The sequence below is a fragment of the Capricornis sumatraensis genome, chromosome 11, assembly GCF_032405125.1.
Source record: "Capricornis sumatraensis isolate serow.1 chromosome 11, serow.2, whole genome shotgun sequence".
Lineage (NCBI taxonomy): Eukaryota > Metazoa > Chordata > Mammalia > Artiodactyla > Bovidae > Capricornis > Capricornis sumatraensis.
This window is the reverse complement of record NC_091079.1, coordinates 27569952-27591694: the sequence shown is the minus strand read 5'-3', so window position 1 is coordinate 27591694 and position 21743 is coordinate 27569952. Positions and strand designations below refer to the sequence as shown.

The 21743-nt window shown below is 53.9% G+C and overlaps 1 protein-coding gene across 1 annotated transcript in view; it reads right to left on the bottom strand.

The window, feature by feature from the left end:
• The window catches only part of NDRG1 (N-myc downstream regulated 1), a 55147-nt gene extending 33404 nt beyond the window's left edge, over window positions 1–21743 (bottom strand). The window contains exons 1-3 of the mRNA XM_068984025.1: window positions 21641–21743; window positions 9330–9410; window positions 5398–5433 (exon numbers count right to left, since the gene is read on the bottom strand). Of these exons, the coding sequence (XP_068840126.1) occupies window positions 5398–5433; window positions 9330–9392 (99 nt within the window). The 5' untranslated portion in view covers window positions 9393–9410; window positions 21641–21743. The remainder of the gene's footprint in view (window positions 1–5397; window positions 5434–9329; window positions 9411–21640) is intronic.

The window sequence follows — 21743 nt, the reverse complement described above, 5'->3', positions numbered from 1 at the left end:
TGACCATCTGATGCGAAGAGCCAACTCACTGCAAAAGACCCCGATGCTGGGAAAAGACTGAGGGCAGGAGGGGAAGGTGTCGACAGAGGATGAGACGGTTGGATGGCATCATTGACTCAATGGAGCTGAGTTTGAGCGAACTCCAGGAGATAGTGAAGGACAGGGAAGCCTGGTGTGCTGCAGTCCATGGGGTCGCAATGAGTCAGACACCACTTAGCGAATGAACAACAAAAACGATAACCAGAGGACCCAATAATTTCACTTTTGGGTACGTACGCAAAAGGACTGAAAGCAGAGTCATGAACGGATGCTGGACACCCATGTTCACAGCAGCACTAATCACAACACCCAAAGGACGGAGGAAGCAACCCAAATGGCCACCAGTGGATAAAAGGATAAGCAAGATGCAGCCTAGACATAAAACAGAGCAGTAGGACTCAGGCTTAGAAAGGGATGGTGTGCTGGCACTGGCTACAGAATGGACGTTACATCAAGTGAAACAAGCTCATCACAAAGGACAAACCCTGAGTGATGCCACTTACATGGGGTACTGAGAGTAGTTGAACTCCTAGAAACAGGAAGCAGAATGCTGGCTGTCAGAGGATGCAGGGAGGGGGATGGGGAATTAGTATTTCACGGGGACAGAGTTACAGTTTTGCAAGATGGAAAGAGTTCTGAGGACTCCCCTGGTGGTTCAGGGGCTAAGACTCCACACTCCACGCTCCCAATACAGGGGGCCTGAGTTTGATACCTGAGTCAGGGAACTAGACCCCATGTCACAAGTAAGAGTTTGCGTGCTGCAGCTAAGACCCAGCATAGCCGAAGTCCATGGGATTTTTCAGGCACGAATACTGGGTGGGTTGCCATTTCCTCCTCCAGGGGATCTTCCCTACCCAGGGATCGAACCAACGTCTACTGCATCTTAAACAAATAAATATTTAAGAAAAAAAATCGGAAGAGTTCTGGGGGTTGCCAAGGGGTAGGAGGTGGGGTGAGGGATGGATTGGGAGTTTGGGGTGAGTAGACGTATACAGTTGTGTATATAATGGATAAACATCAAGGTCCTACCGTATACCGTATAATGGATAAACAGCAAGGTCCTACCGTATACCATATAGGGAACTATATTCAATATCTTGAGCGAAAGCAAAATGGAGAGGGAAAGAAAGTGAAAGTCACTCAGTCGTGTCTGACTCTTTGTGACCCCAAGGACTATACAATCCATGGAATTCTCCAGGCCACAATACTGGAGTGGGTAGCCTTTCCCTTCTCCAGGGGATCTTCTCAATCCAGGGATCAAACCCAGGTTTCCTGCATTGCAGGCAGATTCTTTACCAGCTAAGCCACCAGGGAAGCCCAAGAATACTGGAGTGGGTTGCCATTTCCTCCTCCAGGGGATCGTCCCAACCACACATCTCCTGTATTATAGGAGGAGTCTTTGCAGCTAAGCCATCGGAGAACCCCTACGTTACATATGTATTTCAACACAAAGAAACAGTTGGAAAAACCGGGTGTGTTATTGGGCCAGCACTGACTAGGAAACATCACACCAGGTTCCCTCTACACAAGCTGGAGTCTTGGTCCCCATGTGGCAGATGGGGAAACTGAGGCCTGAGGGAGGTGATGCATCTTTCTCTGGGCCAGGCAGCCAGGAAAGGGCAAACCTGGCTCTCGAATACGCCGAGTCTGGTGACTCTATGGCCTTGACCCTGGGGGAGACGGACATCACAGGGCTGCAGAAAGACAAAACCACAGACCTGATGGCTGCTTCCTGCGGAAGGCGGGGACAGGGACAAGAGCTGCCATTTCAGTGACAGAGAAAGTAGATTCATCTCCCTGCCCAGGGCCCCGCCAAGCCCAGCCCAGCCCCGAATGATCAGCCAGATCCTGGGACTGCCGCCCCAGCCCCACGGCCCTCGGAGCCCACCAGACAGCCAGGGCCACGGCTGCCGTAGCTGTTGCGTCTTTCCAGCCTTTCCACCCTGGGACCCTATTTTCACGATGGTGGGAAATGGCCAGACGAGGATCCGATGTCATCCCTGTTAGCTCCCCCACCGCACAGCATTGCACAAGCGATTCCCCTCTCTCTGTCCTTCAGTTTCTCCAGCTGTAGAAGGAGGGTCTGGATGAGCTAAACCCGGGATGCCTGGAGACAGTCTATCTACCTTGCACTGTCCCTGGTGCCCCCACGTGCCCAGTGTCCCGACACAGAGACCAGTGGACAGAGCTCTGACCTGAGGGTGGGGCAGACAGAGACCTCGGCCTGTGGACCACACAGTAAGAGCACAAGCTCCCTCTCTGCTTAGACAGATTTGGGAGTGATGCCCAGTCCCACCCTCCAGCCTCAGTTTCCCCATCTGAGCGATGGGGATAATGGCACTTCTGCTTATGCTATTGTTGAGGTGTTAAGTGAGATACTGGCTGGGGAGCCTTTAGTAGAGGGCCTGGCTCACAGGAAGCATCGCTAAGCCAGCAGCATCAGGCGATGCAGAACAGGAGGCTCTCAAAGCTGGGAGACAGAAGGCCCGGGGTCTGGTGCCACCTTCCTCTCACTGCAGGGGGACCTCAGGCAAGTGACCAGCCCTGATTCTCCTCTTAAACCAGTGCTATAAAGAGCATAACCGGAGGCCATGTCCCATGAGACCACACGCTCCTTGAGGACCAAGGGCTGTGTACTGGGTGCTAAAGCAGCCAGTGAAGTGAGGGGTTCAGGGCCCCCACCCTCTGATGGCCTCGAAGGGCAGGGAGCTGATAGTCTGTGTCACAGCGGGACAAAAGAACCAGACACAGTGGGTGATGGTGGGGGTGGGTGACTAGCCTTTGTCCCAGGGCCTGAGTTACTCATAGCCTCCACTCCTGGCTCAAGTCTCAGACCCTAAGGAGCAGCCCCACTCATCCCATGGCCTTCTCTAGGTTCCTCTGCACAAAAGGTGGGCTGAGCCCACCAGGTGGCCCAGCTTCCAGCTCTAGAGGGGCTGCAGATTCAGCCAAGACCATCCCGCTGATGTTCCCACTCGCAATGACCCCAGAGGAGAAAGTGTGCCTGGAAGTCTATCACATTTCCTCCCATTCCCCAGGTACCTGTGCTGGAGGGAGCTGGTGGCGCAGGAGGTCCCCAGACCCCGGAGTCTAATGGTCACCTCCACACATCCATGCGTGCCTGTAACCTGCATTCTTGCAGAGAGCATGGCCTCTGCTTCCTGAGCAGTAAACACAGCCCTGAACAGCACTTGAGTCTGAGTTACATCCAGGAGAGAGGGGAACATGAAATCCGGTGGGGGGCCCCTGGCTGTGTGACTTGGAGGCACTGCTCATCTGTAATAAGATGATAGCAGAACCCCCCTGCCCCCACCAGGGCTCTTATGAAGAGTAAGTGAACGTATTTGATTAAATAAGGGCAGGGTGCTTAGAACAGTGCTTGGCACACAGTTAGGACTCAAAAGCATCCATTCTTACAGTTGTGTTACAGACGGCGGGTAACAGGCTCAGAAGTTCTGAGTAATTTGCTCGAGGGCACATACCTTGGAAAGGTCAGCTAGAATTAAATCCGGTTGACCTGACTCAGAAAGGGTGGGGGGAAAGATGCTTTTGTTCAGGGTGCCACGATGTCTCAGTTGCAACCTGACTGTGGCAAGTCTCACTGTCTGGGTAGCTTAGTTTCTTCATTCATAAAATGGGGAGATGCCAGCCCTGGTCTGGGCACATCCACTGCAGAGGTACCGGGAGGCTGGGACAGCAGCGATGCTGTAAACCAGGCTGATGAGTCAGGGAGGTGCTCCTGAAGGATGCGAGGGTATCTCCAGACTCAGCTGCTTTTAACCACAAATTCCTAGGGTGGAAATGACCTGTCCTGGCCCAAGCTGTCCCTCTGGCCTGCCCCAGACACCCACTGACAGCGAGAGAGGCTCGAGGGCCCCAGGCTGGAAGGACCTCCCTCATGCAGGGAGCTTCCCTGCCAGCTCACAGAGCCACCTTCAAGCCAAGCCAGTGCCCCTCTGAAGTAAATGGCACATGGTGGCTGCTAACCATTGCTCAGGCCTCCTGCTCATGGCCCTGACACAGACGCTACCCGGAGGCTGTGAAAACAGGTTTCACGGTCAAATTGCAAAGAGCACAGTGCTGGCTGTGCAACCACGGGCCAGGCACACCTAACCTCTGAGCCTCAGCTTCGTAAACTTTAAGAATGAAGACAGTGACCCCGGCTGCCTAATGCTATTGGGGTTCAGTGGGGTGTGCCTGCGGAGATCCGGGGCCACACGTCTGCCTGGGTGTCCAGGGCCTGGTGACGATGATAGTGCAATCGGTGTGTTCTGAACAGGCAATATAACACAGTGGGATGTGTTGGCCTCAGAGGACAAATGGCTGAACAGAAACCAACACCTCCGGTACCCCAGGGGTTCCTGGGGCCCGAGGTCAGGGTGGGCTGCAGGAACAGCCAGGATGACCTGTAAACACACTGAGGCCCACGCACCTCGCCTGTACTCTTTGCATTCGCCTCCCTGACTTCACACCAGCCAGTGTTTCCAACCCCACTTCCTCTCTCCACTTCCTTCCAAAGACAACGCCAAGATTCACAGCCTCTGATGGATGGCAGGCCAATCACTGAAATACGAGATTCAGGAGGACCAGTAAGCTCTTTGTGGGGAAGGAGGTGAATGGTATGATAGAGTCGCAGGACTCAGGATGGGCAAGAAGCCGGGGTACCCGTGTGATGTGCAAGCAGAGGGCCAGGTGAGCGTGCCAGCCTGTGCCCAGCCTGTATGAGGCCCTGTCTTCTCCGGGAAGCCCATGTGACCTGGATGTGCTCAGGCTTCTGGCCCTGCCCCCAGGGCCCGGTACAGTGTGGGGGCCCACGCAGCTTTGGAATAAGGAGTCCAAGACTCACAGTCCCTGAGGTTCTGACCTACCCCTCAGCCAAAAGAGGTCAACCCCCTCTCCTGGAAGCTTGTTCCTGGACAAACCTCCAGAGGCACCACCCCCATCTTGCTCCCATGCCAACCCGGAGCAAAGAGGGAGCCGGAAGACCACAGAGAAGCTGGTTTCACTTTCCCAAGGGGAGCCAAGAACATCATGCTTCCCCCATCCCCTCGCATCACAGGGTCCAAGCCTACCCAACGTCTCGCCATTTCCTCTGCACATGCCTCCCAGCTCTGCCCATCTCTGCAAGGTCAAAGGGGCTGCTGGATCTCTGTCCAGCTTTCACAGAGGCTAACTGGTTCTTGCTTCCTTGGTCAGAACTCAAACCCACTTCTCTCTGGGGAGAAGGAACTGAGTGCAGGAAATCGGCTTCCATCTCTCCCCTTTGCCCTAACGTCTGAACACGAATCTAACCCATGGAAGAAAGGGAAAAGGAGAAGACAGAAGAGGCGAGGGGGAAGGGAAGCCACATCTACTTGCCTGAACATCAAACTCCTGCAGGAGGCCGGTGATGGTCTGTGGAGAGACAAGAGAGTTGGTCAGTTTCATCACTTTCCCAGGGCAGAGAAGTAATGTCCGAACACACAGACCTCCCCATGCCCTGAGTCTATCATCCCGACCCTAGGTCCTCTGTGGAGCCTATTTCTTTCCAGAGAGACTGTTTATCTCAAAGAATAGCAGTCCAACTAAAAAGCAGACACAGCTGATGGATTCCTCTTTGACTAGCACCTTGGTGAAAAAGATCTGAAGGTTTAAGCTAACCACAACTGCCTATAAACTGGTCTCGGTCTCCACGCATGTGCTACACTTTTAAAGCTCGAACTTGATCGTGTCACTGTCCTTACATTTCTTCCATGGCAGCCCACCATCTGGATTAAAATCTATCTCTCATGAGAGGAGAGCAGAGTATTCCCCAACATCCAACAATCCTGACTGTCCAGCTCAAATTCCACCTTTCACCAGAGTTAGTGGCAGGCCTGGCCCAGGAAGATGGGAAAAGGGCTCTCATCCCCCAGGTAGCAGTGAAAGTACAGGTCAAAGTTGGGGCTGGAACCACCCTCAGCCAACACCGGCACCCTTCCTCCCAGCTCAGGATGCAGTTCAAAAGCTGAGCCCCGCTGGATCCACCACCACCCACCATGAAAGAAGACAGCTCAGCAGAGCAGAAGGAGAAAGAGGTGCTGGAAAGGGCAAGGGGATCTGTTGGAACAGCCAGGGGTTGGGAGTTAAAATTGTAACACCCAACTGCTGAAGGAGATTAAAGTAAGGGGCGGGATAGGGAGTGGGCATGAGACTCAAGAAGGAGATGATATATGTACGATTATGGCTGATTTGCATTGTTGTATGGCAAAAGCCAACACAACATTCTAAAGCAATTTTCTTCCTATTAAAAAAAAAAAAAATATATATATATATCAATAGCTTCAAATCTCCTGGGGCCAGGGTTAAGAACAGAAGGGAGTGTGATAAATTCAAGTGGAAGCAAATGGCGGCCAACATACTTTGTGTGTGTGTGTGTGTGTATTGACAGGAGTAGAAAAGCTGCTTCGTACAACCCTAACCTTCACAATGTTAACACGAGTGCAGAGGTCATTCAGATTGAGGATGGACATCAGGAAGAACTTCCCAACAGCAAACCTAATTAAAAACACTTTGCTGAGTCAGTCTAAGGAAATGAAGGGCTTACTTCCATTCAAACCTGGAAAGAAAAGGCCAGTATCTACTTAGAGACAGACTGACATGTACCTTGGAGTTAATAACTTCCTAGATATTTATTTCAGAAATAAAATTTTCCAAGGGTAGCACTAGGCTGCCTAAAAATGTATAAATGCCGTGTGTAAACATGCATGTACCCTTGGACTCAGCGATGCCACTTGGGGAATTTATCTAAGACCTACACGTGTATGAAATGACGGACATGCAGGATCCAAAGAGTCTATGAATACCTGCAGCTCTGCTGGGAACAGTAACGTGGCCCCAGGGGTCCACATACAGGCCCCTGGTCAAACAAACGTGGTGGAGGACTGTGATGCTAGAAAGACAGAAGCAAGAGCCCTACGGACTGGTGTTGGAGAGGTCTTCAACACAGGTGATTAAATAAACAAGGCAAATGTGGTATACTATTGCCTGTGGTTTTTCAAAAGGGGAGGGATAAGAATATGTTAATCTGGGGCTCCCCTGATGGCTCAGGGGTAAAGAATCCACCTGCCCATGCAGGTGACACAGGTTAGATCCCTGGTCCTGGAGGGCCCCACATGCCTCAGAGCTGCTAAGCCCGTCACCCCAACTACTGAGCCCGTGGTTTAGAGCCTGGGAGCCACAGCTACTGAAACTGTGTGCCCGAGAGCCCCTGCTCTGCAATGAGACAACCCACTGCAGTGAGAAGCCCACACCGCAGCCAGAGGAAAGCCCAGGTAGCAACAATGAACCAGCAGAGCCAAAAATCAAATAAACAAACAAAATTATCTTTTAAAGATGCTAATATGTATTTGCATCACCTGGGAGTTTTCCTGTTTCTTTGTGTTTTTCTCTTTTCCCAAGACTGTGTCAAAGATGCAGACAGAAGAGGAAATGGATTTGAAGCATATATAGTGAAAAGTATTGGAGTTGGCCACCCATGGGCCTCTACCTTCCTCCACCTTCTTTTTGTAAATAAAGTTTTATTAGAACACAGTAAGCCCATTGGCTTCCATACTGCCTAGGGCGGCTTCCAGGCTGTAACTGTAAAACTGAGTAGTTACAACAGAGACCATGGGTCCTCAAAGCCTAAGACACCTTCCAACTCATCCTTTACAGAAGACATCTGCAGACCCCTCACGTGGGAATGATATCGAGGATTCTGCAGCTTCCGCTGGTCTGGCTTCTAATCCTATCCAAAGAACCTTGGGAAATTCTCTTCCCATCAAGATGAGTTTCCATGACTATATAATGGAAAATAGAAAGATGCGTCTCCCCTTTATTAAGAAAAGTCCATGACCTGCACACACTGCTGTATTTAAAATGGATAACCGACAAGGCCTGTATGATACATGCAACTCTGCTCAGTGTCATATGGCAGCCTGGACTGGAGGGGAGTTTGGGGGCGAATAGATACATGGAAATGTGTGACTGAGTTCCTCCACTGTTGACCTGAAACTATCACAACACTGTTAATCAGCTATACCCTAATACAAAATAAAAAGCTAACAAAAGAAAAGTCTGCAAAATAGTGGACCTAAGACAGAGCAGCCACGTGCAGTCATAAAGGAATTAAATGAATCAGTCCATTTACCAGTGGTAGCTGGCCTGAGTTTGGCTCCATGCCCCACACTTTGTAACCATGTGACCAACAGAGAAGGACAAATTAACCTCCCGGAAACTCAGCTTCCTCTTCTGTAAAATGGGAACAATCACAGAACCTAGTGTCTAATCAGCCACAGCCCTATCCTTTAATTTAGCAGGAAATAACCTATGAAGTATGATTAGTCCAGAAACCAGCATGCAGGGCAAGGCTCATGTATGTTAATTATTACTTTGGAAAGCATTTAGTTGACCTCAAAGTAACCCCACTTTTGAACCCAAGCTTTACATTTTACAAAAGGTGTCTCAGCATAAGCAGCCACAAAACTCAGTGAGAACTGGGATGTGAACGTGGTTGTAAAATACAGTGTCAACCGTGCAAACGAAAAGGTTTTTCACATCCATCCACAGCCAGTCCAGGACAGATCATGCCAGGCTAGGCTATACGGCAGGGGAGTCTGCTTCCAACAAGGAGGTCTTGTTGACTTGAAAGTTTTGGCCAAAAAAGAGGGTGATAATTGTAGCAACACAAGAACACGAGCATAGCTGGCCCCCTTCCAGGTGGACGAGGCTCTAACCGCTCCACGCGAGTTAGCCTACTCCATCCTCACCCCGGTGCCATGACACTAGTCCTAGGGTCACTGGTTTTTAAAGTTGGAGACCTGGAGCATGAAGAGGTTGAAGGATTCACCAGTGGTCACGGAGCAGCAGAGTGTGGCAGGCAGGGCCTGAACCTAGGCAGTCTGGTCCCTTAGCCACTAAGCTGGGGCAGAGCCGCTGGGCAACGGGCTTCAGGGGCAGCTTTAGAACTGCAGGATGTCAGAGGCAGAGGTGCTTGGAGGAACTCTGGTCCAGTGCCCCTCTCGTTACAAATGAGAGTAGTGAGGGCAGAAAGGCCAGAGGTGGGCGAGGTGCCTTAGCCCTTGCCAGCCAAGCTGGGGCCTGAACTAGAACCTCCTGGCCTTTTGTACTGGACAAGGTGACCTGTGGAAACCACAAAGCAGTGGACATGTGCGTGTGTGTGCGTGTGTGTGCACACGTGTGTGCATGGATGCGTGTTCCTACTGTGCACACATGTATGTCCATATGCGAGTGGGGATGGGAGGGGGCGTATCCAGGGCTTGTCCACTCACCTCCCCTTTCTCCACCAAAGGCTTCACCTCGGCGAGGTCCACGTCCTGCAGCTCCCGAGACATGTCCTTGTTGTCACGCACCTGCACAGAGACAGAGGCCAGGGGGTCAGCAATTCCGACTGAGAGGTGTTTCCAGACAGAAGCAAAACTGAGGCCAGGGAGGAAGCCTTCACTCCCCAGACCAGCAGTTTCTACCTTCCGCCCACCACCCCGGCCCCAGTCTTGCCCCTGGGGATGGAGGGAAGTCTGTTTCCTGGGACAGGAAACTGAGGCTTTTGGACAACTCATCAGTCAGTAAAGACTCTGCCTGCAATGTGGAAGACTCGAGTTCAATCCCTGGGTCAGGAAGATCCCCTGGAGGAGGAAATGGCAACCCACTCCAGTATTCTTGCCTGGAGAATCCCACGGACAGAGGAGCCTGACAAGGCTACAGTCCATGCAGTCACGAGAGGTAGACACAACTTAGCCACTAAACCACCCTGGCACTCAAAACCAGGCCCTGACACCCAGGCCAGGCCCACCCACCACAACAAGGACAGATGTTTCTCTCTGTACTTTAGAAGGAGACCCACGTCACTGCCACATCCCGAAATCAGAGAGCCCCAGCTTGACAAGCAGAAGGGGACAGAAGGTCCGGGAGGCCGGCCACGGGAACCATGGTGCTAGCTCCCTTCTCCTTCATCCCCACACCAGTGGGATGTCCCCAACAGAGGGACGGCCACAGAGACAGCCCCATGTTCATCTCTGGGCAGGGTACTCTGCTCCCTGCTGGGGTGGGGTGGGGCAAGTAGGGAGGAGAAGGGACTATCTCAAGCCAAGATGACAGGACTGAGCATTTGGGAAGACTTTGAAAGAAAAAAGATCTTCAAGGCACAAAGCACTTGATGAGCCAGAGTGGGGGCAGGAAAGCAGGGGTGGGGGGGCAGGGGTGGGGGCAGAGATCAGGGTGGGCCAGAAGGGGCCCCTGGGCTCTGATGCCAGGGCAGCTGCAGGAGAACCACTGGAGCAAGACGGAGCGGAGTTCCAGCGGTGGAAATGCCACCGCAACCGACCGCCCTGGGGACCGAGGCTTGGGGGATGACAGGTCTTGAGCACACTCCCTCCTGGGGGGCTCAATCAGGGACCTGGAGGCATCAGTATTTCTTCTTAGGGGTGAACAGTCAGGCGGAGAGACTGAAGCTCCCCCAGCCCAGTACTGGGGTGAACTGCAATGAACCCAGAAGGAGGGGTAGGTGCTGCGGGCAGAGCTGAAGAGATGGGAGTGAAGGAGTAAGTGATGGGAGACCAGGGACCCCCACCAGGTCACAGAACCAGACCTTCTAAATCGGGAACTGGGTGAAAACCTGCTACTTTTCAGGGCGGGGACCTCGCCCCAAACTCTCCATGGCTCCACAGATGTAACAGCCAGCCAGAGAGCACAGGTCTCTGAACTTCTCAATTTCAGCTCCTCTGAGGACCCAGGTCCCTGCACCTAGAGGAACCCTCTTTGTAAAACACCTCTCAGGGGTCAGCGGGTGACAGAGCGGGGCCACCCCACACGCCACCTCCCCCACGCCAGCACATGGTACTCCGTGGGCAGATCCCCTGGGACGCTCTGGTCTGGGCCCCCAGTAGATAACCAGCCCCACAAGAATGCCTTTATGCAGCCTCTGGAGTCTAGGCTCCAGAACATTCCGAAAACAAAGTCGGTTTTATATTCGCGAGCATTCCTGGGCAGCTGCCAGCTCGGAGGCAGGAGGCATGAAAAGCCAAGGTCTGCCGGCCTTGCTAACTCAGCGTGTTCACGGTCCCGAGACCCTGGCCGTGAGACACCTCGCCTACACAGGCCAGGGAGCCTTCCAGAGGCTCACAGCTCTGGCAACGCTAAGAGCTTGTCACAGGGGCTCCTTCAGAACCCAGAGGTGAAGTCAGGGTCTCTGGCTATTCCTGGGCCTCCGTCCCCACCTGCAAGCTCCCCAGGACAGGTAGGTAGCCTACCTGGCTCATTCCCTTCTCTCCCTGCAGCTCCTAGCATCACAACAGACAGAATAAGCAGACAGAAGCACAGCCTTTATGCAGCTTCACAGCAACTCATCACTCAGTTGCGTCCGACTCTGCAATCCCAAGGACTGTCGCCTGCCAGGTTCTCCTGTCCCTGGAATTCTCCAGGCAAGAATACAGGAGCAGGGTGCCCCTTCCTCCTCCAGGGGGATCTTCCCAACCCAGGGATCGAACCTGCATCTCGTGCATCTCCTGCGGTGGCAGGCTGATTCTTTACCACTGCGCCACCTGAGAGGCCCACATTTGCGTTTACATTCACTCTTACGTGGTTTAGTAAACCACACGAGTGAAATGCCTTGAAAACAGGTCCATGTGTATTTCAGGCTGCAGCTCAGCCCAGTGTGGTCAGGTCTCCTTGGCTGGCTTGACTCCAGTGTGATCCCACTGGAGGATCAGCCTTCACCTGGCCTCTCACCCTCCCTCAGAACCAGGAAGAGTTCAGGTCCAGCCTTCCTGGCTTCTCAAACATGCTCCTGGAGAAATCCCTTTACCCCACACCTTCTTTTCCTCCTACAACTCAGCTTCCCAGACCTCAGGAGACAGTGGCTTGAAAACCAGTGAATTCCCCTTAAAAATCAGCATTTGAGAACAGCTCCTTTTTGGAAGCTGGAGGAGGCCTCAGGGAGCCCCACCGCTTGTGTGCTCAGGGTCCTGGGGAGACTCAGAGGGGAGCTCACAGAGGACTATCACAGTGTTTCTGCAGACGAGGGTGCTTCGGTCCCCTCATCTGGCGAGGTCCGGAGACATTCTTGATCGGCACCACTGGGAGATGCTGCTAGCATCCAGCTCATGCAGACCGGGGCGGCTGCTGACCACACCATGGGGGCACAGGGCACCCACAACAGAATTATCTGGCCCCAGGAGTGAAGCGGCTGAAACGCCCTGGGCCCAGACCAAGAAGCAGCCAGTGAGAACCCCAGGGCTCTGAAGTCTGCAGGGCGACCAGATAAAGCAGAGGACACTCCAGGTTCTCCTCGTCCCCGGGGAATGGGCGTGGGTAGGAGGCGCGGTTCCCGCAGGCCTGGGGCAGCCTGTGGCTCATAACTGTAAGGGACACGTCCCGACAGGCGAGCTCAGCCAGGACCTCCAGCCAGGTCACCGCCTGCGATTTCCAAGACCACCCAAATGGGCTGTAGAAGGTGCACCTTGAGCCCCGGGCCCCACCCCTCCAATTCGGCAGACTTAGGCCCCTTGAGGCCCCTTAACCCCGTCTCTGTTGCATCCATCAATAAACTTTGCAAACTTTTGTCTTAGATGCTGTGGGTCTAAAGGAAACCTTATAAGGAAGTTCAATATATAAAGCTGTTTTTAAGAAGAAAGCTGACATGTTTTAGATAAAGCCAGGGACACCTCGTGTTCCCCCTCCCTATCGTCTGCCCCCCACGAGGCAAGACCAGCCCTCAGAGCCCTTCTGAGCTCCAGGAAGCATGTGCTGTAGGAAGGTTTACTCGGAGGTAGTTTTCCTGCACAGCAATTGTATGTGCCAGACACTGAGTGAATCGAGAAAGGACCTATCACAGCTCTGTGATGAGATCTGACTATGTAACAAGTCAGGCATAGACAGGAGGTGACCTGGTTTGGGTGCCAGGGCTGGTGCCCCCTGCCCTGTCCCCTTCAGGCTCCACTCAGAGGGTGCCCACACCTGGGGTCACCCCCCGCAGCCAACCTGCAGCCCCACTGGGCTCAACAAGCTCTCTCCCTGAGTTTGAGACCAAGCGCCGGATGCCAAGCCTGCCCTTCTCCACCGCCTCCTGCAAAGTCCCAGCACAGGATGTAGGGCTGCAGAGGGCCAAGGCAACCCTGCAGGGGGCGGAGGGTTGCAGGTGGCAGTCCTGCAGGGGGCCAGGCTGCACCGGGCATGGTGGTGGAAGCCTGGGTGCCTGACTCCCAGCCCCCTACGCCATCCTGTAGGGTGGACTCTGTCTCAGCACAGAGGGAAGCCACTCCACACAGGAAATGAAGTCGGGACAGGTCTCCTGCCAAAACCCCACTCAGTGCACACAGCAGGGCTCCAGGTCACAACGCCAGCTGCCAGAGTGATTTATACCACTTCTTCCTTTCCCACCTGCCTGCCCAGAGGAATTCTGAGAAAATCAATATTGCAGAAGTGAAAGGCAGCCAGGAGTTAGTGGGGAGGTGGGGGGAGATCTGAGGGTCATACCTGAACATTACCATTGATTAGTTCTGCGATCTAACCTCTGAGCCTCAGTCTGCTCATCTGTAAAATGGGCATAACAACTCCTGCTCCCGGCGAGTAGTGGGGGGCCTTCAATGCAACCATGGCACACAGAATCGGGCAAACAGCTGCTTCATTAATCAGTGCACTTCCCTGGTTGCCTCAGAGACCCAAGGCGATCTGTGGGGACATGGTCTGTATTTTAAACATTTTTAATCCCCGAGTGGCCCAGCAAGGAGGGGACACAGAAAAAGGTTCAGCAGGTGTCACATGGGTTTCCAGCAATCAGACCCAATGTGCCACCACTCGGGTCAATGAGTAACAAAGGCCCAAGGGGCAGGCGCGGGTTGGGGGGGCAGGCAAATACCTTTCCAGTTCAACGGACCCAGAAGCCAGTCAGCAATGAGCTGGACTCCATGGGTTCCAGCAAAGCCAAGACTGAGATTTGCTCGGAGGAGCGAAGAAGGTGACCTCGGGGACTGGGAAGGCAGCGGGCGAAGGCATCTCAGGCTATGAGGCCACGTGAGAGCTGTTAGTCGGTCACCCTGAGAGCGAGGGGATACACAGTGCCTGGGATTCTCACAAGCCCTGATGGAGCAGCGGGAACGCTGTTTAGGAGCTGGGGCGTGGGAACCCTGCCCCTCCCAGCCACATGACTGTTCCCAAGCCATTCATCCCCTCCCTGGGCCTCGGCTTCCCATCTACAAAATATGTGGCAAGTGTTCTACAGACACCGTTGTTCTCGTTTAGTTGCTAAGTCGTGTCCAGCTCTTGTGACCTGCCAGGCTCCTCTGTCCATGGAATTCTTCAGGCAAGAATACCGGAGCAGGTTGCCATTTCCTTCCCCAGAGGATCTTCCTGACCCAGGAATCGAACCTGTGTCTCCTGCGTTGGCAGGTAGACTCTTTACTGCTCAGCCACCTGAGAAGCCCTCTGTGCACATCACATAGTCCCCAAGACCCCGGACGGATGGGAGCCCAGGCAGGAAGGTGCTGCATGAAGACGAAAGGGAGGTGCCCCTGGGGTGCTGTGAGGGCCTCTTGCAGCATGGCTCTGCTCAGGCCATCTGCCCTGGGAACCTGGAGGACGCTCTTCTCCCAGCCTGGACCTCCTCCTCGTCCCTAAGACTGGAGTCCTCCACCAGCTCTGGCATTCCTCCAACAAGCCACCTGGAGGGGGCATCTGCCCTTCCTCTTTGGCAAATTCTGCTGGGCTCCTAAAGCCCCTCTGAGGCGGGGGCGGGGGGCGTCTAGCACAGAAACACCCAGAGTGTGCTTGGGGAGCCCCCAGCCTCACCCTCCACAGACACAGACAGTGACAGCGACAAGAACTTCACGGTGCCTCCTAGGCTCCAGACTCCATCTCCCCTGTGAGCTTTCCAGTAGCCCTAGAAGGTGGACCCCATCATGTCACCATACGATGGGGAAATGGAGGCACAGAGAGATTAAGAAATGGACCTCAAGTCACCAAGCATCAAGACGGCACAGTTTAAAAAAAACAACGTTAAAGGGGACAGTTGACCATGAACCCAGCTTGCTCTAAACAGACACACATCCGAGTGCCCAGCCCCAGGCAGGAGGCTCTAAGGATGGGCCCCGTGCTCCCGGGAGACTTCTCCTGTGTGGATCAGCTGGCAGAGTCATGTGCTTCTCTCCCACCATGCACAGCCCCCTTGAGTCACCACCAGAGGCCCAGGCTGCGGACAAAGTCCACATCTTAGACCTTCTCCCGTCACAACATGCAGAAGGGATCCGCCATATTCAATACTTGAAAAAAAAGGTTCACTGCATTATTCTATTTGTTCCAGGAGGAGGTCCCTGGGAGAATGTGGATTGGATCACCTCGGCTTACGAATGGGTAATCTGAGGCTCAAACGCCAAGGCCTATGTGACTTCCTAAAGGCCTAGACTCCATCCTTCGCAGTGGGTGCAGGTGGGCAGGGCAGGGGCAGGCAGACCACAGCCTCCCGGAGTCCTCCAGTGAAGCAGAGAGAGAGGGGAACCAGGAACGACTGTTGATAAGCTTGCATCGATTGTGACTGTCAGCCACTGGCCCAGATTTTGTCCCGTCCAGAACACGCCCGGTTTCCAAGCCACGTGAAAGCAGTGTTTTTTTTCCAGCACACTGAGCTCTTTATAGGACAGAATTTAAAAGGCAGGCAGGGGATCAATGGATGCTGCTGATGTTCGCCATAACATCCTCTCCGAGTACAGGCAACTCCAGAAGGTTTGAGAGAATAGTGCCCCGTCTGCATTAACCTCCAGAAAAGTAGCCTTGGGGCGCACCTTGCCTCCCCGCACCTTGCTATGGACATGTCCTTTGGTCCTTTCTTTGCCAAAGAGATTCTGAAATCAAGCTACCAGGCAGTCCATGTTTTCTGGACCTTCTGAAACCCAAGCCTTCAAGGAGGGTGAAGAAGCTGATGGCTTCTCAACGTTTTTCTTATGCCATCAACCCAGTAAACAATATGACAGGACTCACTGGACCTTCTAGAAAGTTCCCCAGGTGAGGGGAAGGGAGGTAGAAAACAGGGCTTTCAAAAGTCAATAAAATGAAAAAAGACGATCAGACAATCAGAATTCCTTCAGGAGGCCCCGGGTGCTTCTGCTTGGAGGCTGAACCTCAGCAGCATCCAACAGGCTGTCTGATATTGAAAGAATAAAAAAGAAATCACTAAAGAGAAGGCACCCCCCAGCTGCATCCATTTCCTGGGTACCAGGCTGGAGACCAAAGGCAACTTCTCTGTCTTGGGCCAGAGCACAGAACTAGCAAGAAAGTCTGGGACACAATAGCAGGAAGAGGGAGGGGCCTGTACGTCGTCTTCACCCCACCCGCTTCTCCACAGCATGACCCAGGACCTTCCTGTCGGTTCTCCGTGCAGGTCTGGGAGCCCAGCCACCTGTCTGGCAGAGAGAAGACCAGACCGTCTGCGGGGACGCGCAGGATAACGGAAGTCTAAAGGAGGATGCTGGGTGGGTGAGAGGCTTTTTCTGTGAATCTGCAAGACAAACACAAGCAGCGTGGGAAGGTCTGTGAGATAATGTATAGAAAGCACACAGAGAGAGCCAGTGATAGCATGGGACGTGGAGGCAGATTCCTCCTACACAGCCCTTTGTCCCCGAGACGGGACAATCGCCACACTGAAAGAATCTTTCCCCGAATTGGTCTTGCTGCTCTTACCCTCTGGATGACCTTTCCTACACAAGAGGGCCCACTGTTATTTCCTTAGTAAATGGAGGTATCCTTTGGACCAACATTGCTTCCCTGGTGGCTCAGACTGTATAGAATCTGCCTGCAATGCAGGAGACCTGAGTTCAATCTCTGGGTCGGGAAGATTCCCCAGAGAAGGGAGTGGCCACCCACTCCAGTATTCTTGCCTGGAGAATTCCAAGGACAGAGGAGCCTGGTGGGCTGCAGTCCATGGGGTCACAAAGTCAGATGCTACTGAGCAACTATACTACTACTACTTGAACCAATATTAACTGATTGCCTACTAAGTGCACTCTCAGGTTTACAGGAAAAGGGTAATTAAGCAGACACAACCCAGAATGATCCAAGAAGGGTACCCCACCCAGTCGGCCTGCCTGGAGGGGGAAGTCAGGGAGGACTTTCTGGAGAAAGCAGGCAAGTTCAATGACTAACCAGAAGAGGGGAGGAGGGGAGGGTTCCCAGTTAAGAGAGTCCTCAGAATTACCTACCTCTTCAGAATGACTCTCACACTCACATTCAGAGAGGGCTGCCCAGAACCTTAAAGCCAATAGGTGGAGTTAGGGGTAAAGATGGGGGGACAGAATGGAGCCCTGTTCTTCCTAAAAAAGGTCCCCATCCACCTCTTTAAGCAGAGCAGTACACGGGCATATCGTTTATATGTACAGGGCTTTCCACAGGTTTAAGGAGGAAAAAAAAATCTATAAAACAAAAGATGAATCCCCCAGACCGCTAAGCAGTCCCACTTCCTACCATCTCAGTTGGAGGAATGCCTCTACCGGAATGGAAATGCCTGGAGATGGAGCCCGGGTGGGCAGGTCTTCGGTAAATATACGGTATGAAGATCAGGACTGGGTGGAAGAGAGAGCTGTGTGTGGATCCACACTCTGTAATCGGGTCTATTCGGCAGCGCCAAGTCAGAGTGCCAGGGTTGCCAGGTCTCGTCTCATAGGGCGTCTGCCCTGGAGCACTGGTGTCTGCACACTCGTGATCAGGGCCCCCCACTCCTCCCGCACACCCCGCTCCAACAAGCCTGGACTGGCACAGCAGGGGTCAAGTGAGTGTCCAGGTAATTGACCTCCGCCAACTCCGCAGCAGAGACCCCCAACCTGCCTGTGTCTGTCTCCAAATTTAAAGAGAAAGAAAGGGCAGGGCTGGGCCCAGACTGAGATCAGGGAGTCAGGAAAGGCTGCCTGAAATGAAGCCAAGAAACCAAGTCCAGGTTCCAAAGACGGATCGAGGAGGGCCTGGGCAGCCTTGAAGGATAACGCTTCAGGGAATGGTCCATGGTGGCCCACGGGTAATGGAGCCCCATCACTTGATTCTGGACAAGCAAGGGACCTGCTCAAGCCTCAGTCTTCTGATCTGAGAAATAGCAAGGATGGCTCCTGTCTCAAAGGAACAAGGAGATGCCTTGAAATCACAAGGCAGTTTAACCGAATAAAAGCTACTTACTCCAGACCCTGGAGATAGGAGAAATGTGGCTCTCTTTCTTTTGCTCTCCCTCAGCCATCATTCTGGAGCAAATATCCTCCTCTCTGGCAGTACACTCTAGCCCAATTCAGCCCAGAAAGGGCTGAAACAATGCAGATCCCTCGCCCATCCCAGACCAACCAGGCCTGGAAATCTGCATTTCAGACAAAGTTCCATTATATTTTTATGCAATCTGCACAAGCTTAGCTTTCTGTAAAAACTTCAAGAAGCAAAACATGAATCCAGCATTTGCAGGCCTTCCCCAGGCGATGCCTTGAGAATGCCATTTGTGGAAATGATTGACCACAAGTTCCCTCATTGTGGCCTCATGGGCAAGTACCGTCCTCAACTCTTGCCGTAGATTAACTCAATTAACATTTACACGTCCCAGAGAGACAGTACCTGTTATTCCCATTTTTCAGCGGTGGGGGGGAATCTGAGGCCAGAGCTCTGGCTGGCCTCTCTGCTCTTTTCACTCTTGCCTTTTTGCAGTCACCCCAACATGCCATCATGAAAAAAGAACAAAGACTTTCAGGTCTGACACTCTGGGTTCTCAGCCTGCACCTCCCACTTCCAGTCACATAGCCCACAAGCAAGTCCCTTAAACATTCTTGGCTGTGGTTTTCCCATCCATTCAATGGAGCCAAGACAGCACAGGCAGAGCTCTCATGAGGATGAGAGGGGCTGTGGGATATACCTGCTGATTCGGAGAGAGAGAAAGGTCCTGTCCCTTCCCAGCCCCCTCTGCCTGAGTCAGGGCCCCTCCCTGCTAGAATCTTAGATGCTGAGTCATCATCCTGGCTTCCCTTCTGAAGCACAGGGCCTTTTGAGTCACGCTTTGGATAGGATTCTCTGGATCCTGGAAGAACTGCAGCTTCAGGCCATCAGAAAAACACAATGAGATCTTTCTTCCCCATCCGTGCTGAGGCCGCTTAGGAGATTTTAGTGCGCTGAGGGCAGGGGACGTGTGTGTCTAGGGGGCAGGGCGGGGAGGGCTTTGTTCACATCTGGGGTCCAACCTGGACAGCCCAAATCTGGGCCACCACCACTCAGCAGAGCTGCAGCCCTTTCTCACTACGCTGATTCTGCTCCTGTTTCAAGAACTCCTGATTCAGACTGAAAATCAATTGACCCATCAATCACCCACATTCTGTCTGGAAAGTTTCCCTGCCAGAAACACAGTGAGGATCCAACTCATTTTCTGACAGCAGAAAATACATCTCTCAAGACTTGAGACCCCTGTTCACCACCTTCCATCACAGCCAGGAAACTCAGGCTGACTTCCAGGTTTGGCTCCTTCTCGGCGAGTCATTCCCTGCCTTTGGGTCTCAGTTTCCATCTGTAAACTGGGCAGAAGTTGGACCAGGAACTTGTGTGAATTTTTAATTTCTCCAAATTATTAAACCAACAGATAGCAAGCCTGGATTTGCTTCTCAGGAAAAGAGACCCCAAAAGATCCTCCAAGGTCTCCTTGGAAAGCGTAGTCACATGCTATCACCAAAAATTTAACTGCCTGAGGGACCACAGAGGAATGGGGCCATTCAGTCGATTCAGTGTGTGTATTTGATCTCCTCCCAAGGGCCTGGCCCTGGGCCAGGTGCCAGGTGCCAAAGCGAGGCAGGGAACGCCTTCCTTCTCGCTCTGAGAAGAGTGACAATGATGAGAGACAAGGTGCCACAAAGCTACTAAGTCCCGGGTCTGGGGATATTTGGCTTCGCTCCTGACTCCAGAGCACTGTCCCTTTAAAGGTATCCTATCACTTCGTGACCACCCCTGTGCCCCCCTCCTCCCCTGACCCCCCACCCTGGCCTACCCCAACAGTTACCACCACAGAGGGCTGGGGTCTGCACCCTTGTCTGCATTTCTGCCCTGGCTGGGGAACCCCTTAAGCCAGGTGTGGGGGGTTGCACTCTCTGTACCTTGCTTATTTCAGTTCACCTTTGTGAAACTCAGTCAAGATTCCAGCATTTCTATCCAGGAGGAAGCTGGGCTGGAAGGTCTGCCTTGGGACTGCATTTTTCATGGCAAGAACACACTCTGTTTCTTTAGGAGGTGAAGTATGGCTGATGGCTAAAGCCCTCCTGCCTGGCCACTGGCTGAACTCTCTCTGAATCTTTCATCTTTCCCAGTAACTCAAAGGAACCAAACAAACTCAAGTGCCCAGGACATTTGGGAAGAAGAGATGGTCTGGGCACAAGACAATGGCGCCCTCCCCAACTAGGTTTGCCTCCCTCACCAGCTGCCGGGCACCTCCCCCGTCCAAGCCACAAGTCGGTGCTGCCCCAGACCTAGAGGGATGTCTCACAGCAGAGGCGACAGACGGGCGAGTGGGGGAGGTGGGGCGGAGTAAGGCAAATAGCCACTAAATCCCAGCTTCAGCCACTAATGTGACCCAAGCGGTGACAGCGCTTTTCCCCCGGAGCCCCCTCGGTGCACACGCCCTGCCCCCTGCTGAATCGAGACCGCGGCGGATCTCCCTGGAAGGGCCGAGCAAATCCAGCTGTTCTCCTCCCCCCGGAGGGCAGGAGAGAGAAGGGAAGCTGGGGAGAGTGGGCGGAGGCGAAAATGACGCCACTCGAAGCCCCAGCCAGCGCAGAGCGGCCAGATGCCACACGACCCCTGTGGTCCAGGCCACCGCTTGCGCGCCGCCACAGCGCCCACCCTGGGCCACCTCGGGGGGCGCACCCTGCCCAGCGACGCCCGCCAACCCTCGCTCCCGCGCGTGTCGCACGCGCTGAAACACTAGGACCCTTCCCCAACACACACACACGCGCGCGAGCGCGCCCGCGCGCGCGCACACACACAAGCGTGCTCCACCTCGACTTCCAGGCTGAATGGGCCCCCGCCCCTCAGACACACACTGGTTGGGGGCAGAGTCTGGGAAGCAGACACACCCACGTCCCCTTCTCGAGCCTCGTCCTTAGCGCCGCTCACCCCTAGCCATCTCCTTTCTACAGGCGCACTCAATCCTTCCTTCCCCAGACACCCCACTCCAGGGACACACCCCACCTCCACCCTCAAACACACACACTCCTGGTCTCGCCTCCTCCCACGTCCAGCGCGCGCTCCGGCCCGGAGCGCCCGTGTGAGCCGGGAGGGCCTTGGGAAGCAGCGATCAAGGTGTTGGGGCTCTCCACCCTCTACCCCGATCCTCAGGATCCCACTTCCTCAGCTAGGGGAAAGGTGAACCCGGACCTTTTTTTCCCTCTTGCGGCCGAATCAAACACCCCCACTCCATCAGTGCTCGCGCCCCCAAAGCCCCTCCTGGCGCTCGCCCTGGGGCCACTGGGAGACCGAGCGCTTGCAGCTCCGGGAGTAGGGGAGGGCTGGCCACAAAGGGCGGTCCAGCAGAGGCAGGAGCACCCACAGGCGACCGATCCCTCCCCTCCTGGCGGGAAGAGGGCGTCGGGCTTACCTAAGGACGAGGAAGAAAAGCGAAAAGGACCCGGAGCTAGGCTGGAGGCGCCCAGAGGGAGCGAGGAGAGCGGCGAAGAGAGGAGTGCGCTCCAGAGCCGGAG